Genomic DNA, 19,968 nt, shown 5'->3' with positions numbered 1-19,968 from the left:
AAGGAGAGTAACTGACACATCAGCTATGATGAACTAAAAGGGGCTCCACCCAGCATCCAAAGTCCCCACTCTGCTAGGCCTATGTGACAAGTTTGTGATCTTATTTGAAATAAAATATGATCCTCAGAAAATACAATCTCCCTTGAGTTACTGCACTGAATTACATATTATTGCATTTACATATAAAATTTTGGATTTTCGGGCATTTATACTATGTTAGTTTCAAAATAGTATTTAGTTTAACAATTAGTTTAAATGTGTCATCACCATCAAATATCTGATTTTCTTTTACATCTGAACATATTTCTTCCTGCACCATTCCTGAATTTTCACTTTACACCCCACCAAAGTTTTAACAAATACACAGTTATGTCACTCAGAGTACAATTCACCTTCATAACTATATTTTCCTACTATCTTTATACCAATTTTTCATGTGTTAATATATTTCCAAGTCCTGTTGCTTTATCTCAGGGAGTTATTGATTTATCCCTAGAGATATGGGATGCCTGTATTGGACCAGCACACTTTATTTTCTCTATAAAGAGACACACTTGAATATTTGTTATTAATTTGTCTAAAAAAATCAGGTTTTTCTGATGTTATTCTTTAACCTTACATATTTCAGAAAACCTAAAAAACAGTCTTCTGTGTCTACTCTCACATAAAAGGAATATTATATTGTGCATCCATATAAACAAGGGAAAAATGAAACTTGTAATATTTATAAAATCTATCTGACAATAAACATGGATTAGCAAAGAAATACTGAGATGTAAATACGTGAGATAGATTGAAAGATATATGTGTAAATATGAAAGTGGTCCCAAAATTTAATAGTGATAGACGTCTTGTGAAATCAGCTGTGTGTAACATAGCTATTATTCTTCACTTTAGCACCATTTCTAGGCACTTAGGAGAATTTTGATTCAGTGGCATCCTGTCTTCTGACAAGAGCACTTTAGACTTGAAGAAAGCCCCAGAAGTACCACTAGTTTATCCATGCTCTGAAATAATAACATGAAAATATTCAAATTATCTGGCATTACAAGCATGACAAATGAAGATCGTGATCTTCCAATAACATGTATGGAAAGCAAAATGAAGAACATGAAAATGATCACGTTTCCTTTGAAGAGGACACACTTGATAATGTACTTGACTATACTTGAGAATGGAAAGTGACTGTGGAAAACAGTTTTAATTGTTATATCATTGAAGTTAGAAGAATTCTGAACCATTACAATGAATAATTGTACTTACTGTATAAGAACGTCGTGGAAATAGTGTGTTGCTGTCATAACATGAACGTTTTTGCTTGTGTAGTAAGTATGAAGAGGGAAAAATGCACCAACTGTCACATCTCCTTCACGGGAAAATCCATCCTTGACTGTTACATAGCACTCATTGTCAGTAAAGGTACCAACAAAATTGGGAACATACAGCAGCCCAAAGGTCAAAATCCAGAACATGCTATCAACACAAGTACATGCCCAGCCATGAGAAGGTTGTGTTACAGTTATTTTTATAAAAGTGTGTTTGTTTTGGTAGATACAGATATAACAATACGCAGCAGGAATACACTCAGCCCAAGTGCTTGTGAACATGTGTGTGCCTCAACTTTGTTAATGAGTGCAGCAGTTTCGATAATCACCCCCAAGTTCTTCCTGGCACTTCCTCCACTTTCATGGAGAGTTCTGAAACTCTTTGTTCCCTTAGGCTCTGCATCTGAGGCCCTGTGTTCTACCTAAAAACAAGTTGGAAAATATGTTTTGAATCTTCTTCTCTTGGCACAGGCACCATTATTTCAGCAAAGATGATAGACAGCAAGAGCTCAGGGGTTAACATTCTGGTTGGACAATTATGGCAGAGTTTGAAGTAAAAAACTTTTCACAACTTTGGCTGATGAAAACATTCTACTTGAGAGGTAGCAACTGTAGGTGAATTGGGAGAAGGGCTGAATGTATCCATGCCATACACACTCAGGAAAAGTAAGGTAGACCATGCTTTTCCAAACCAAGTCAACCAGTGGAATCAACTCTTCCTACTGACTCTGAGTGTTTCTGAATTTTTATATGATACATAAATCTGTATCTGCAAAACATTATAATGTCTTCACCCAACACAGTCAGATTATTTCCCACTTTGGAAAAGCCAATAGTCCTGATGCTCTCCTCATTTACTTAATTTCAGAGTAAATATCAATTCCCCTCTTTATAGTTTGAGATTTCAAACCTCTCCACTTCTACTCTTTGCTTTTACTCTCTATTAGTCTTTGTGTAGACATGATTTTGTGATCCATCCCTGCATCTAGAGCACTCCTTTCTTCTAATGTACTGAAGGAAGTCATGTTGAGCAGTAATCTACTTCCTAACCACGAGGGGTTTAGGTCAATGAAGTTACTGTGTACTGTGCTATGGTAATGAAAGGATGCCCCCTAAAATAAATAGACTCCACTAAGTAAGGATGGGTGACTAGAGTGAACAAACATTCAGGTGAAGCAATAATAAAAAGCATCAATGATGAGATTTGTTAACAGGTCAGACTGTAGCTTGGTGGGACTTTTTTGTTCAGATTAACAATAAGCAGTGAGCACATAGTAGCCAGATCCTGTCTATTATATGATTGCAGGCAATGAAAAGGCACAGTAGAACCTGCTTCTCAGTAATTCACAGGTCAGTGCAATTGTTGGGAATAGGGAAAACCTGAATTCCAATCAACTAAAAGCTGCTCCTCCTTTATACACAAGCATTAAATATGCAGAATAGGAAGTTAGTTGAAACATTACTCCAGAAGATTCTTTGATTCAGGGTAAGCATGAGATTTAAAACACACACAACTGTCCCTAGTTTCGTCCTTGCATACTATCATTCTCCCACTGTAATGAGGTGGGAGATTGGGGTTCCTGATTCAAAAATAAGTCCAATTTTCTGACTTGATTTCTATGGCTTCTAAAAAAGGTCCTCACCTCTCACCGCCACCTTGGAACATCGAATGGCTAAGAAACACTTAAAGAAATGCTCAACCTCCCTACTCATCATGGAAATGCAAATCAAAATGACCTTGAGATTCCATGAGCTGCTAAAAAGAAGGTAGAATATTTTGTGTTTGTGTGAAAAGTTATGCAGACATCTCTGAAATCCGTTTGATTCATGACATAGGTTAGGGTCATGATTTATCATTTTAGCTTCTGTCTCATTCACCTATTCTTTGGTGTAAGGGGGTGGTGAAGCCTTCCACTAATAATGAAGTGTGGTATATAAATATATTAATATTTCTTTTACATATGTGGTTTCACTTACATTTGGATGCTCAGAATTATGATGTTATCTTGGTTGAATTTTACTTTGATGTATATGAAGTGTCCTCCCTCATCTTTTCTGATTAATTTTGGGTGAAAGTCTATTTTATTGCATATAAGATTGGCTACAGCAGATTACTTCTTGTGTCTGTTTTCTTAGAAGAACTTTTTCCACCCTTTTACCCTGAGGTAATGTCTATCATAGTGGCTGATATGTGTTTCTTGAATGCATCTGAATGTTGAGTTTGTTTGTTCATCCATTCAGTCAGTCTGTGTATTTTATTGGAGAGTTGAGGCAGTTGATGTTGAGAGAGATTAATGACCAGTGACTATTAATGTCCCTTGATTATGATATTGCTTGGAGTAGTGTATTTGTGTGTTTGTTTGGTTTTTGTTTTACTGAAGTGAAGTTATATATTTCTTGTGTTATCCTTGTTGTAGTTAGCCACTTTGGGTTGGAGTTTTCCTTCAAGTAACTTCTCTAGGGGTGGATTTGTGGAAAGGTACTGTTTGAATTTGTTTCTGTCGTGGAATATCTTATTTTCTCCATCAATGCTTATTGGAAGGGTTGCTGGGTATAGTAATCTGGACTATATCTGTGACCTTTTAGGTTTTGCAAGACCTCTGCCTAGGGTCTTCTGGCTTTAATGGTGTCTTCTAAGAATTCGTGTGTCACTCTAATATGCTACTTGGTCCTTTTTCCTTTCTGGTTTTAATATTTTTCTTTGTTCTCTACATTTTTTGCTTTATTATGTGTCAGGAGGATGTTTCCTGGTCTGTTCTATTTGTTATTCTGTAGGCCTCTTGTTTGGCTACTCTAAGGTCCTCAATCTGTTTAGATGCATCTTCCTGTATTTATTTCATTTGTTTCCTCAAATACCACCTTCATTATTAAATATATGAGGTCACGTTCCTGGGTTTCAATTGTGTATGATTTTCCAGAGTTGATTGCTTTGGGATAACTGGGATCCGGAAATGCCATAATATTTTCACTGTTTGTTGTTTTTTGTTTTGGTTTTTTTGCTGGCCTTTAATCATCTTGCTGTTTTTAATTTTGGATGGTAGTTTCTGGTGTCCTTCACTGGCCAACAAACGCTGCTCATAGTTGAGTGGCATTAAGATGACAACCCTCAACTGTGGGGATCAGGTAACTCCTCCCTGGATCGGGAAGGTGACATGGATTCAGGTCTGGGTGACTTTGATCCACACCCTGAGTTCCCCACTGGGACAGCACACACTGATGCTGGCGCTCTGCACTCCACTGTTCAATTCAAAAGAGTGTAGTTACAGACTATTGTCCATCATTTGCCCGATTTTTAGACACCCTGCCCATGGCCACCAGGGCCCTTGGGCCTTGGTTCAGTCCTCAAGAGAGCACTGCTGGTACAGTGTGCTACTCTGCGGGTTGGCTAGGCTTTGGAGACCGGGTCCCCACCCACATGCATCCTGGGTCCCTCTGTGGACTGATGGAGTGATCCAAAGTCAGATCTATCCCACGTACACACTGCGTTCTCCCCCCGCCCCCAACTGTGTCAGTAGACATTAATACTGGTGCTCTGGAGCTCACAGTTCTGCCAGAGAGAAAGAGTGTGCAGGAACAGTCCATTAGGCTGTGTTAGCCTGGGCTTTGGATAACCTGCCCCACCACACTAGGGCCCTTTGGCCTTGTTCCGTCTGCCATACAGTGGACTACTGTGACATAGCCTCTGGCATTTGGCTGAGCTTTGGAGAACACGTCCACAGCTGCCTGGGTCCCTGCCTGGGCCCTCCGTCCCTCAGTGAATCAGCAGGGTGATCCAAAATTCAGATCTATCCCATAGCCACACTCTGGGATCACACCTGGGCCAGCAGAAACTGACACTGGTGCTCTAGCATAGCCCGCCATTCTGTCAAAGACAAGGCAGGTACATCCCAATTAGCCTGCAGGTCTCTGGGCTTTGGTGAGCTTGTCTGTGTCTGCACATGTCCTGAGTTTTTCTATGGACTGTTGGGTGGTCTAATATCAAATCTACCCATTCATCTGGAGTCTAGCCTGAGCCAGCAGATCCAGATACTGACACTTCACCACCCATGGTCCAGAACCAGTTACAGATTTTGAGATGTACAGCTCAAATGCTGCTCATTTACATGTCAGCATCCATACTCTGGTGAATGACCATCTATCATCCAGGGGCCAGTTAGATGGCCGGAGGCCAGACCCACCTGTGCTCTGCACCTTGTGGACTCCTCTCACCAATGGCTCCTTGGGTCTTGTAGTTTGTAGTTCCCAGACCAGTCCCTAGGCTCTGCCCTACCAATCAGATGCAGTGAGTGGTCAGTACCATCTTCTCGGATCCCTCAGGAGACAACTTTTTTCAACAGATCATCAACATCCCTGGCTATAAAATCAAGCAGTAATAAATGGGACTTCATGAAACTTAAAAGCTTCTAGAAAGAAAAGGAAACTCTAAATAGAAAAAAAAACAACACCTAAACACATGCAAAAGTCATGACCAACTATACATACTAAAGAAAGCTAATATCCGAACTCATGAAACTGAGCACCACAAAACCACCAATCACATTACAACGGGATACATACTTATGAAGAGAATTCTCAACAAAAGGAATGTCAAATAGTAGAGAAACCGTGAAAGAAATGATCAATGTCCTCATTCATCAAGGAAGTGCAAATCCAAACAACACTGAGAGTCTATCTTACTCCTGTCAGAATGGCTAAGATTAAAACTCAAGTGACAGCATATACTGGTGAGGATGTGGAGAAAGGGGAACACACATCCATTGCATATGGGAATACAACTTTGCACAACAACAGTGGAAATCAATCTGGCATCTTCTAAGAACATTGAGAATAACTCTACCTCAATACTTAGCTGCACCACTCCTTGGTATACATGCAGAAGACACTCTATCATACAACAAAGACATTTGCTGAACTATATTCACACCTACTTTATCCATAATAGCCAGAATTTTTTAAAAAAAGCAAGACTTCCCTCAACCAAAGGATGGATAAAGAAACTATGGTAAATTTACATATTGCTCCTCATTATAATGAAGGAAATCTTGAAATTTTAAGGCAAATGCATAGAACTAGAAAAGATCACACTCAGTGAGGTAACTCTAAACCAGTAAGACACACATTGTATAAACTTCCATATAAGCAGATATATTTATATTTATATTTATATTTATGTTTATATTTATATTTATAGTTATATTTATACATCACAGAATATCTGTGATACAATCCAAAGATCTAATGAAACTAAATAACAAGGAAGTCCCTAGGGATGTGGCTTGATTCACGTTTAGAAAGGCAAATAGAGTAGATATAGTAAGAGGCTAAAGACAGTGAACCGAGTGGGAGTCTAATATAGATGTTCTCTGAAAGATTCCACACAGCAGTGCATCAATGCAGATGCTAAGACACACAGTAGAGCAATGGGCATTATATGAGAGTGGGGGAAGAAACCAAGAGGGAACAGGATCTTCACAGGGAAACCAGCAAAGAAAAAAATCTGCACTCAGGGCACCTTCAGAGACTGATGCACCACCCAAGGACAAGCCATGGTGAAAACGTACATTCCTGTTCAGATGTAGCCAATGGGCAGATCTGTCTCCATGAGGCTTCCTAGGATGGGATGCAGAGCTATTTCTGTCACAGACCCTGGTACCCATATTTGATCGCTTCCACTGGCAGGGCAGCCTTACCAGGCCACAAAATAAGATAATAAACATTGTACTAAGGAAACTTCATATGGTGGGGTCATACAGTAGTGAAACAAGGACTTTGAGGGGCCTCTACTTGCCACCTGTTTGATGACCCTCATATCAAGTACACAGAGGAGTAGGAGGCCATCCATGCCTTGAAGGAAAGCAAAAATTCTGTCAAATGGAAAGGGAGCAGGAGAGCTGTCACTGCCCTGACACGGGAGCAAAAGAGCTAGCCCTGCCCTGATAATACGGGAGCTCTAGAGCCAGCCATGCCATGATTCCAAGTGCCCCTTCCATGATAACATGGGAGTTGGAGACCTGGCCCTGCCCTGAGGATAGTGGATTGGGAGAATGGGGCCTGCCCTGATGACATGGGAGCAGGTGAGCTAGCCCTGCCCTGACAACATGGGAACAGGAGAGTGGTCCTTGCCCTGAAGAGAAGGAAGTGAGAGAGCAGGCCCTGCCATGATGACACAGGAGTATGTGTAGGCTCTGCCCTGAGGACAAGGAATCAGACTGTGCTCCGGGGCTCTGAGTCATCCTCTCTCCAGCATCGACCCCATGTATGACCTGCTAGAACACATGAAGGAGATGGACTTGCATATTCAAAGATTAAGAATATCCTCGACATGACACACAGCAACAATGAAATTTCTCACAGCAGTCCAGCAACGGTAGTGTAGGCCTGAAATCAGACCCATGACTCATAGCAATGAAGATTTGAAAGTAAAGATATGTGGACAAATGTCTATACTGCATGATATACTACAGCTTCTGTGACAAGATGTATGTTTGTTTGTTTGTTTGTTTGTTTTCTTTTACTGTGGAGAACATGCAAAGCAGAGGGCAGATATGAGGGGATGGGGAGAGGAGAGGGATTTTGGTGCATATGTGAAGATCATAGACATTCAATAAAAGTAAAAAAACAAAAATAAAAACACTCAGTTTATTACAGTGAAGAATAAATGCTCTTCTGCAGAATTTTAGTAATTCCATCTTCTGTAATGTCTTTTGCTCACACGGCTTGCCTCTGCTCCAATGAATTGTACTCATAACAACTCATGAACTACCTGAACAATCACTCACATCTAATTTCTTATCTCCATATCTCTAGAAATCTACAAGTTACAAACATGCATCCACTGTGGAACTGTAAAAAAGGAGACTTCATTGTTCTCCTCATGTAACAAAATATTGAAATATGAAAATAGGAGATTCGAAATGCAATTTATATCATGAAATTTATTCTCAAAATCACTCACACAAAAGAATCCATACAATTGATGCTTGAGAAACAATTTGTTGTCATAATTTACAATTTATGCAGTAGAGCATAACGGAACCTTCTGTTGCACAAAAATTTTTTAAATTTATATGAAATTTAATATGTATTAATCAGTGAAGGATCAAATCAATATAACCTGTCTGAGTGTCAGGACACATGTTAATTACCAGAACTTTGTAGGCAGGGAAAGGAACATACCCACAGTTTATTCCACACTGTTGTATTAAGGGACTGAAGGATAACAAAATATACATAGTAAAACTTTCTTCCAGAAAAAAGTAGAGCATGGATTTTAAATATAAAAAGAGTAACGGTTCCAGTGAATAGGGACATTAGTACAATTGAATGAGGACTTATGAAGCCTCATAGTCTGATCTCGTTATACCTAAATAAGAGATATAGAATGGTGTGGTACTTGTTTCAACCATTGTCTTTAATTTGTCAAAATAGATTGATATTAATCTTTAAGTAAATTTTAACTGACTCATTCTTTTTGAATGGATTTTATGCCTGATGTCAACACAGGAGTTCCTATCTGGCCTTAACAAAATAATGTAGCACTTGGGGACAAAAATCAAGCCAAGGAGTGCTGAACTGGAAGCCAAGATAGAGAAAACTTCCATAGCCACCATGACCTTCCCCTTCGTGCTGTGGTAGACAGGGAGGAAGGTGACCCAGACACAGAAAAATACCTGCATACTGAATGACAGAAACTTGGCTTCATTGAATGTATCAGGTAGATTCCTGGACAAGAAGGCCATGGTGTAGCTCCCAAGTGCCAAGAAGCACAAGTACCCCAGGACAGAGTGGAAGGCAACTGATGAACCCTTGTTGCACAGAAGGATGATGTGGCCATGTTCAGCATGAGCATCTTGATCAATGAAGGGTGGAGAGGTAAGCAGCCAGATCCCACAGAGAAGAAGTTCAATCAGAGTGCACACGGGAATGATAAAATTAGGGGCCCTTGATACCATTAGCCACCTCACCATTCTAGCTGGAACAGTGACCCTGAATGCAATAACCACTGTAATAGCTTTGGCCAACACTGTGGAGAGAGCCACAGTGAACAAAATTCCAAATGCTGTCTCTTGCAGGATGCACGAGGCTGTGTTGGGCTTCCCAATGAAGAGCAAGGAACTGAGGAAACAGACGATGAGTGTCAGTAACAGGGTGTAGCTTAGGGTCCTATTATTGGCCTTGACAATGGGTGTGTCTCTGTGCTTTACAAAGACTACAAGAACCACAGCTGTGAGAACAGAGAAACACAGTGCAGTGATGGTGAGAGCCATACCTAAGGGGTCATCAAAGGCCAAAAAGCTCACAGATTTCTGGAGGCAGTGGCTCTTCTCCAAGTTTGCATAGTGACTTTCTGGACACTTCACACACTGATCCATATCTGTTCAGAAATGAAGGTGATTGTGAGTCAAACCTCAGGACTTGTCTTTCCCAACAAGTTCTTACTCCACCCTACCTTGTGGGAATACTTTCTGATTCACCTTCCTTTATTGTTTCATAAAATTTCAAATACTCTGTGAATAATTTCAAATCTATGCAGCCATCGTTGGCTATGTTGACACAAATGGAAGAAGCCCAGTGTTTTTTTTTCCTAATCTTTATATCTTTACCCTAAATTTTTAACTCTGTTGCATCTATTTGGTAAGTCATAAAATTACAGAACAATATTGTATAAACATGATTTCACTCAGATACTACCTTATTAAAATCACTAATTTCTGTATATACGTGTGTGTGTGTATTAAAATATAGACAATAATCTTTGAAAATCATTTCTTATATGGTGTTGTAAGCATTGGTCACATATTTCCTTATTTCCATGAACTCCTTTTTGTACACTACTTTGGTTTATTGTATGAATAGTTTTGAAATAATCTATGCCATTACATCTTGAATTTCAAATCATTCACTAGTAGTATGTTGATACACGTAGTTATAGCATTATATTTTAACATATAGGGAGAGAATTTCTGGAATATTTATATGTATTAAAAAATAATACTTGAATATTATGCTCTTAACATTTGTTACTTTATCTTGAATTTTAAAAAATCAATACTTCACTGGGTATGGTTGTGCATGCCTTAAATCTGAGCACTTGGGAGGCAGAGGTAGATGGATCAATCTGAGTTCCAGGTCAGCTTGGTCTACAAAGTGAATCCCAGACAGCAAAAGCTACACAGAGAAACCCTATCTTGAAGAAAAAACAAAATGATACAAAAACAAAAAACAAAAAGAAACACATACACCATGGTATACAACAAAATGTTTCTGTTGCATTAAATCACTGTGTATCTGAAAACTATCACCTCATCAAATAATTTTCTCTGTTTTACAATATACACTGAATGTTTATCAAGTTTCCTGTCAGGAGAATCAAGTCTCTATTTTGATAGATTGGTTTGTTCCTCTGTAGTGATTATGGAACCCTAATAATTTTTCTCAAGATATGTTCTCAAGCTAATCACACACAGCTTATTTCATTGCTTCTATTATGAGTGTTTTCTTGTTCCTTTTCTGTTGTACATAGGTGTGCTCTAAGTGTAGAATCCCAACTCTGACTTAATTTAGGTCCCTGATATATGTTTCATTAACTAATTTTTATATGAATAACATTACTTTATTAAAAATACATTTTTCTTAGTCCAGAATATTGAATCACTGATATTTTCAAATTTTAATTTTGACTACATATATGTGGTCAGCCTTTTTGAATTACATATTGTTTCAAAATATAGTCACTAACACAGAACTGTGTAGGTTATTGTATTTATGACTGCAGTATTCAAACTGGGCGTATTGAATGAATTTATGGACTTAGCATATAGTTAAAGTGCAGGGGACTGATATTTAACAAAAGATTATTGCTATGAACACACATGAAATTTCATGGTCTGAGTGGGGCATATCACATAATGAAAAATTTGATGCTCCAATTTAGCTTACTTTACTGCTTACTTTAAAACAAACTTCTAAGTGGAAACAGATCACAAGATCCTTCTCTTCCAAGTTTTCTTCCCCCAACTCATTCTATTAGGCCAACTTCTAATCACAGCAGGTATTCCCCATGTACACACCAGCTGAGAAATCATGTAAAACAAGTAACACACAGACATCACACTCTTTAAAACATCCAGAGAACAATAAACAAAATCCCAACACAACAAAAACAAATATCTAGAAACAAGTTCCACTGAAATCCTAAATGAACCCTCAAGAAATGAGAGTGAGGGATGTCGGTACACCATCGCATCAATGCATATCTCATCTAGACAAAAACTAAACAGAGAAATACTAGCGCTTACATATTTTAAACCAAAAAGACTTAATCTGTTTACAGCACAGTTTGCCCAAACACAAAAGGATATACCTTCCTCTCAGCACCTCATGGACTTTCTCCAAAACTACCTACATATTCAGACATAAGTCAAGTCTCAACAGACACAAGAAAATTAAATTAAAATAACTCCCTTCATCTCATAAGACTATTATTGACTAAGCTGGGCTACAACTACAGAAGCAACAAGCAAGCAAGCTTAAGAGGTTATGGAAGCTGAACAACTATCTACTGAATAAAAAGCAGGATAAGGCATAAATAGCCAGACTTGGTGGTGCAAAGCCTGTAATTCCAACACTCAGGGAAGCAGAGTCTGGTAGATCTCTGTGAGTCAGAAACCAGCCTGTCTGAAAAGTGAGTACAAGACAACCAAAGATACACAGAGAAATCATGTCTTGAAACAACATAAAAGGACATAAAAAAGAACAAAATTAATGATTTTTTTAATAACTCAATGAAAATTAAAACACAGCATACCAATATTGGGCCACAATATTTATGGTACAAAGAGAAATGTCCACGAGTCTTGGTGCCTACATAAAAAAATTGAAGACATCTTAATCTAAGAACTTAACAGAACACCCAAAAGCTCTAGAACAAAAAATGTAATCACACCCAAGAGGAGTAGATGGCAACAAATATGTGACTGAGCATGGTCTGAAAAAATGAAATGGTGTTCAACACACTGTGTTCATGGTGAAAGGAAACAGTCTGTTAAATTATGGGCAAGGTGGTCTCTTCTGGGATCAATGCCTACAACAGACAATTGCTGTAATTCTTATCCCTCCAGTCTCATTCCATTTTCTGAGGCATTGCTGACTCCTGTAGATAGGTTAGAAAGTTGGCTGTATTCCTGTATTTACCTGTCTCGTTGGAAATCTCATTGTCTGCACAAGGAATGCAATCAAAGCAGCAGGCAGCCTTGCCTTCCTGGGCAGCTTTCCGGAATCCAAGTCTACAGCTCTCACTGCACACCGACTGAGGAATCTAAGAGAAACGAAAGCCGTTAGCAAATCTTTGCATTTTTGTGAAACATCTGAGTAAAGGGAGTATTTCTGAGTATAATTTAATATTCGTTTGGATAGGCTTTCACTTACAAGTAAAATAATATGTCTTGGTATTGCTACTTTTGGCAGCTTTGAGGCTTATGTAACACACGTTTAAATATTACGCCAATATATGAAACCATTGTTAAGAATAGGTCGTTAATATAGTATTCTAGAAGGTCAATTTATGACTTCATATTCAATCTATCTCTATACTTATGCGATGCTTGTCTGAGGTTTTATCTTAATGAAGTTGAGAATGGTGATTGACAACTTCACAGGTTTTGGATTCATTATGGAAACAACTCTTTGGGCATTTCTATGCAGAATTCTATAGAAACATTTATGAGAAGAGGAAAATCACAAAATGGAGTCAATATTTCCTTGCTTGCTGTCACAGAAATAATGGAAAGTAGATAGAAGGTAAACAAACATATTTTTTTAATCTCTGATTCTGCTCTGTGCACATGACATCATCACCTCCTCTGACCCCTGAAACATTTTTTTCTACCATCTTATAGAGCATGGTCACAGTGTCAGCCAAGACAACCCTATCCTCCTGTGAATGGCATTTGTTGACTATTTACTCAAAGTAGAAAAGCAAGTATAACACACACAAAAAACATACACATGCACATGCACTTGCACACACACACAAAACACATCTGCCATACCATCCTACCTTTTTAGAGGCTGACAAAATAGAAAATCTAAACTTAACATTTCTCTGACATTTTTAGGATTTGGAAACAAAAAATCATTGTTTTGTATCAGTGACAATATCATAACAGACACTCAATGCATAAAAACATGTGTTCAGGGTAATGCCTGGACCACCTAAGAACCGCTCCATGGTAGAGAGAGAACCCATGACACTATTGACAATGCTCTTCTGTGATTGCATACAGAACCTAGCATGGCTGACACTGAGAGGATCTGACTAGCAGTAGACAGAAAAATGAACCGAGACTCATAGTCAAACATTAGGCAGAGCAAAGGGAGTCTTGTCAAAGAGTGGTGTGAGATAGCACAGTCAGGAGGGGAAAAGAACTCTACAAGGAGACCAATAGCCACAAATAATCTGGGCCCAGATGGGCTAAAGGAGAATGAAGCAACAACAAAGGACCAGGCATGGACTAGGCCTAAACTTTCTATACTTATATAGGCATAGGAAGCTTAGACTCCATGTGAGTCTCCAACAAATGGGACAGGAGCTGTATCTGATAAGTTCTCAGTAGGATGCCTTTCAATCACTTCACTGTGATGTGGCTTTCTCACTAGGACACTGCATAAGAGGATGGGTAGAGTCCTGCTAAGTGTTGTAACAGATCTCTAGGGAGTAGCTTTCCCTTTTCTGAGGGGCAGAGGAGGGAGATGGGAAGATGATGGAGGGACAGAGGGGAGGGAAATAAAGAGAGGAATTAGCAGCTACAAATGAGATATTAAGTGAATAATTAGGTAATATTTTAAAATAAAACAAAAGAAATATGAGATCATCAATAAAATGTGAAGGTAAATTTTTCCATTCATCAGCCAGAGAATAAGAAAATAGTGTGTGTTGTCTGTTGTTATGTGAAGACTTTATCTGTAGCTGAATATTGGCTGGTACTGAATGAGTGTCCAAAGATCATGACATCCTCAAAATTGTTTTTGTTTTTATGAACAGTCAAAGTATAGCGGTAAGCCTCTACATACCTCTATAAACCTTGTAGGCCATTGAATCATCTGCTCAGATAAAGAGAGCTGTTGTCCAAGGGGAGCACCTGGAGAAAAACTTCCTACTTTCACATTTAATCCAAGACCCTTTGGGAAACCCCAAAAGTTGAGGATGTCATACTGTGAATCTAAGTTTCTCCTCTCCTCCATCACTATGTGACCTCTCATGCGATTGTTCAGTAGGATGTTCTTGAGGAAAGGAAGGAACTGGAAGATATGTAGGAACAGATGTTGAGGTACAACGGGAATACTAAAAACGTTTTTAAATAACACAAAGAATCTAAATGTTTTTAGCCCCTTATACTCATACCTTCTCTAAGAGAGGAATCAATGAGGCTGATTAAATGAAAGATTCTTGGATTAAAATGCATTAAAATTTGAAAATCACTTTCCGTTCAAGATAACTCATTGAACTAAACATAGCTAAGTCATCAAGGCTGCAAGTTGTCTGGATTCAGCTGATTCAAACTTCTTGGAAAACTAGCGAATCTCAGAAACATTTGGAATATATTTAGCCCTTTCACTCTCAACATGAGGGTCCTGAAGTGTTATGTTAACTTGAAAGTGATCCTTCATAACCCTGCAGTAGTGCCCAGAAACATATTTACCCTTAAGTATCTACTGCTCCTGCCTCTGCTCTGAAGAGTACATCCTTGCTTATTGGCCAGAGATTCTAAAAGCTAAGATGCCCAAAATGAATGACTTAGACAATAAAAAGCTATATAATAAGATATCACATTGCTCATATTACAATACATAAAAAAGATATTACATGCCAGGGGGAAAATTCCATTCCTTCTCCTTTAGAATTTAGTTGTATCTCTACTTGTTGAAGATTCATCTCATGGAGACTGTAGGCCACAGCATACACAGCATTATATATATTATAACACTCTTCACTCATGGTTGTGTCAAAAAGGTGTCTGGGCAGTAACTCCAAAGAAGCATTGGGTTGGCAGTTCTCCAAAAGTTGACAATCAGCCTCAGAAAATGAACACTTGAAGAATAAATACCAAAACTTAGGAAGATAAATGTCTTCTGGGTATTTGTAGGGATTAACTGTTTGAACAAAATTTGTGAAGTCAACCATCTCTTTATGGTGGTGTGAAAACATGAGACTCCCATGAAACGACTCTATCATGAAATAATCAGAATCTTCATCAACATCCCACTGAAAGGTCAAGATCCAGACTTTCCATGTCACTAACAGTTGCAAAATGTGTCGCATTAAACCTTGTAAAGAAGCAACGTCCCCATAAATAACTATTATATTTGCTGTTGATTCCTGAATATTCACCAGATTTTTCCATACTGCCCTGGAAAATGAATTCCAGGTGCCAGGGATCATTTTCAAAAAGGCTATGCAGATGTCCTTACTCTCCATAGCTTCTCTCAACCCTGAGAAAAACAGAGTCCCTCTGTGGTCATCTGGGAGGATCACACCAACCCAGGACCAGTTAAAATGAAACATCAAAGAAACTATAGCAAGTGGCAGAGAAGTGTCTTTGGGGGCCATCTGGTAGAGGAATTTAAACTGATCTGGGTTGTTTAAAGCAGGATCAAATGGCCCAAAAGTGAGCTGTAGGAAAAAAATGGAAACCAGAGGAAGAGCATTGGCATCAAACACAATATCAGTTCTGAATAAACAAGTGTCAACAGTCAGGATTAAGATATTTTGTCATATTTTAAAAATCAAACCCAATATAGAATTTTCCAAAATGAAATTACTGACATGTATTCAGTTTCAGTGACTAGATGGTCTCATCTACTTCTCCTTCCTTTCTCTTTCAAGTACTGTAAATGTGGATCCATCAAGGACTTCAGACTTTCCTTTGATAGCTATTTCTCCAATTGTCCCTATTTTACATTTTAAGACAGCCAATAATGTAAAAAAAAATGGATACTTGATTCCTACTTTCCACACCCAAGTCCTCACCTGAGGTACTTTGTAAACTTGTAACAAATTCGCTATTCGTGCAGATATAGTCATTGATGTTCCTGTGAGTGCAGCAGGTGACATTCTCTTCCTTACACATTTGTAATTAAATAGGGGGTTCCTTGTCCTGGTAAGCCAAACAAAGGGAGGAATAAGGGTACTCATTTCATAAGGCGTAGCATTGTAGAGATCAAAGCCCAGAGTTGTGTTGGGTAGAAGATGAGGGTTTCTGTTGACCTCCTCAATGGCAAACACCAAGGCCAGAACAAAACGGTAGTTCTTCAATTTATACCTGCACAGATTTCATAAAAGGATACAGGAGGAAGACAAAGAACATAAACCTTAATATCTGGTGAAATGGCTATTATAATTCAAATGCCAATGTTCCTGTAATATAATTACTTTAACATCATATCATGAGTGACTTGAATTAGCATGAACATTTTAAGTTGATAGGATCAGGTAAGATCTAGAATATTAACACTAATGTATTACGGTCTCGGCCTCTGCACTCAGCTGGTAGGCAAATCTTCATCTGTCTAATAATAACATGGTGAAGAAAGAACATGCACTCTGTAGGATGCTAAAAGACACCTACACAAACAATCGCATTTCATTTTAGTGTCAAGTGTGCTGTTCAGAAAACAGTTTTCCTAAAGTTATATGCATTAAAATGTTCTTCAGGTGGATATAAAAATATTTAATACAAAGTCTTTTTCAGGATTTTATTGAATCACAATGAAGTTATATTTAGGAAAGAGCTATAGAGAAAGAAATTAATTCTATATTATACATACTTGAAAAGAATAGAAATCTTTAAATATAGAATTTTACTGCTACGTTCTGAACTTTTAATCACATTGCTATTTATTTTGGTTTGGGTTGGGTTTTTTTCTCATTACTTGTTTGCGTCTCTGATTCATTGAGCTCTCATATTCCTTTTTTAAACTTTTTCCCATAGAGTAACTGGTGGTGTGACATATCTGGCCTGCACAATGGCTAAAAGAACATTGCAATGTTTCCTTCCCTCCTCTATACCCGCTTTCCCATAGGCTACTGAGATTTTCAATTTGCATGCACGGAGGCTGTGTTTCTTTTAACCTTAATGGATTTGTCTAGAAACTTCACATGAAAGAAAACAAAACAATAGATCCTGCATATGTCATAATTTAAAACTATTAAGTAAGGATGCAATTGCTCTGAGCAGAGTGAAATAAAAAAAAAACACGACATTTAGGAGCAGTGTGACCGGCCTCAAAGACTAAAGCAGGAATGCTGAGACTAGCAATACAAATATTTTACATAAAAAAATCTGTTACAAAGAATTCTCAAATCAAAAACACCAGGCTCCAAAACTGACCAGACGTTGAGTCGAGTCTGTACATCTTTGTGAACTTGTATACATTTAGAATAACCATCTGAGTCACATTAAGAAAGTCAAATATCATATATATCTTTCATATTCATCCTCTAGAGTATATATCAGAAAAGGACAGGATTGCATCCTGCAGAACCTGGTGGTAAGAATCCATTACTCTGGATACTACAAACTTCAATTACAGAATATGGAGACATCAAGCTGTTACTCAGCTGGATGCCTTATATTTCCTGTCTGCATCTCATAGTCCTGAAAGGAGGTGTTTGGCATAGTGAGGGAACTTGGGAAGAAAGAGTTTATTTGGTGGCTTTATTATGGTTACAAATTCTCTGATGAAATACCATGGGGAAAAAAACAAAATGAGGAGATCCATCACTGAAAGAAGTAAGTACAGGAACTCAAACAGGGCCAAAATATCGAGGTGAGGTTTATGTATTTTTATTCCAGAAAAAAATATAGCACAAATTTGTTTGTGTATGTTGAGAAAAATGTTTGGGATTAAGAGATTGTTAATCTGGCATATTAAAAATATTGTTTTCCCTTCATGAACTACTTAGATTTTATTTTTGGCTATATAAAATGTAGAATAAAACTTATAGAATACAATCCTTTCATTCATCATGGACAAGAAAGACATTCAACTGTCATGGGAAACTGAGTATGATCTTTTCACATATGGGCTTGTTGCTTGATATAGAGAAAATACAGATGTACATCGGTGCCTGAGCTCATGAGAGTAAAGGGCAAGGAAAAGGAGAGTAACTGACACGTCAGCTATGATGAACTACAAGGGGCTCCACCCAGCATCCAAAGTCCCCACTCTGCTAAGCCTATGAGACAAGTTTGTGATCTTATTTGCAATAAAATATAATCCTCAAGAAACGCAATCTGCCGTGAGTTACTGCACTGAATTACAGATTTTTGCATTTACATATAAACTTTTTGATTTGGGGACATCTATACTATGTTAGTTTCAAAATAGTATTTAGTCTAACAATTAGTTTAAATGTGTCGTCACCATCAAATATCTGATTTTCTTTTACATCTGAACATATTTCTTCTGCCACAGTTCCTGAATTTTCACTTTACACCCCACCAAAGTTTTAACAAATACACAATTATGTCACTCAGAGTACAACTCACCTTCATAACTATATTTTCCTACTATTTTTCTACCAATTTTTTATGTGTTAATATATTTCCAAGTCCTGTTGCTTTATCTCAGGGAGTTTTTAATTTATCCCTAGAGATATGGGATGTCTGTATTGGACCAGCACACTTTATTTCCTCTAAGAGAGACACACAGGAACATTTGTTATTAATTTTCTAAGGAAATCATAATTTTCTGATGTTATTCCTTAACTTTGCATATTTCACAGAAGCTAAAAACAGTCTTAAGTGTCCATTCTGACATAAAAGGCATATTAACATGTGCATCCATACAAATAAGCAAAGAAACCTATAAATATTCATAAAATCTGTCTGACAATGCACGAGGATGAGCAAAGAAATACTGAGGTGCAAATAAATGAGACATATAGAAAACTATATGTGTAAAGAAGAAAGTGCTTCCAAAATTTAATGGTGATAGACCTCTTGTGAAATCAGCTGTATGTAATATAGCTACTATTCATCACTATAGTAATATTCTGGCACTTAGGAGACTTGATTCAGGGACATCCTGTCTTCTGACAAGATCACATTGGACTTGAAGTAAGCCCCAGAATTACCACCAACTTATTCATACTCTGAAATAATAATACTGAAAATATTGAAATTATCTGGCATTACAAGCATGAAAAATGAAGATCGTGATGTTCCAATAACATGTATGGAAAGCAAAATTAATAACATGAAAATGATCACTTTTCCTTTGAAAGAGGACAGACTTGATAATATACTTGGCTATATTTGAGAATGAAGAGTGACTGTGGAAAACTATTTAAATTCATATATCATTGAAGTTACATGAATTCTGAACCATTACAATGAATAATTGTACTTACTGTATAAGAACGTCCTGGTAATACTGTGTTTCCTTTATAACAGGATTGTTTTTTGTTGTGTAGTAAGTATGAAGAGGGAAAAATGCACCAACTGTCACATCTCCTTCATGGGAAAATCCATCCTTGACTGTTACATAGCAGTCATTGTCAGTAAAGGCACCAACAAAATCAGGAATATACAGGAGCCCAAAGGTCAAAATCCAGAACATCCTATCAACACAAGTATATGCC

The 19,968-nt window shown here is 37.8% G+C and overlaps 2 protein-coding genes across 2 annotated transcripts in view; both read right to left on the bottom strand.

Moving 5' to 3' along the window:
• Positions 1–1,472, bottom strand: part of LOC311590754 (vomeronasal type-2 receptor 116-like) — a gene marked incomplete at both ends in the record, with an annotated part of 31,217 nt that extends 29,745 nt beyond the window's left edge. The window contains one exon of the mRNA XM_084770022.1: positions 1,264–1,472. Coding sequence (XP_084626148.1) covers positions 1,264–1,472 — 209 coding nt within the window. The remainder of the gene's footprint in view (positions 1–1,263) is intronic.
• Positions 1,473–8,767: 7,295 nt separating this feature from the next.
• On the bottom strand, positions 8,768–19,946 carry LOC311590753 (vomeronasal type-2 receptor 116-like; the record flags this gene model as incomplete). The annotated part of the gene is made up of 6 exons (XM_084770021.1): positions 8,768–9,699; positions 12,519–12,642; positions 14,397–14,624; positions 15,190–15,996; positions 16,354–16,645; positions 19,738–19,946. 6 exons carry the CDS (start codon positions 19,944–19,946, stop codon positions 8,768–8,770), a joined length of 2,592 nt encoding a protein of 863 aa, XP_084626147.1.
• Positions 19,947–19,968: the final 22 nt, after the last annotated feature.

This window comes from Acomys minous (genome assembly GCF_964271855.1).
Source record: "Acomys minous genome assembly, chromosome: 20".
In the NCBI taxonomy this organism is placed as follows: domain Eukaryota; kingdom Metazoa; phylum Chordata; class Mammalia; order Rodentia; family Muridae; genus Acomys; species Acomys minous.
This window is presented reverse-complemented; position numbering and strand designations above follow the sequence as displayed.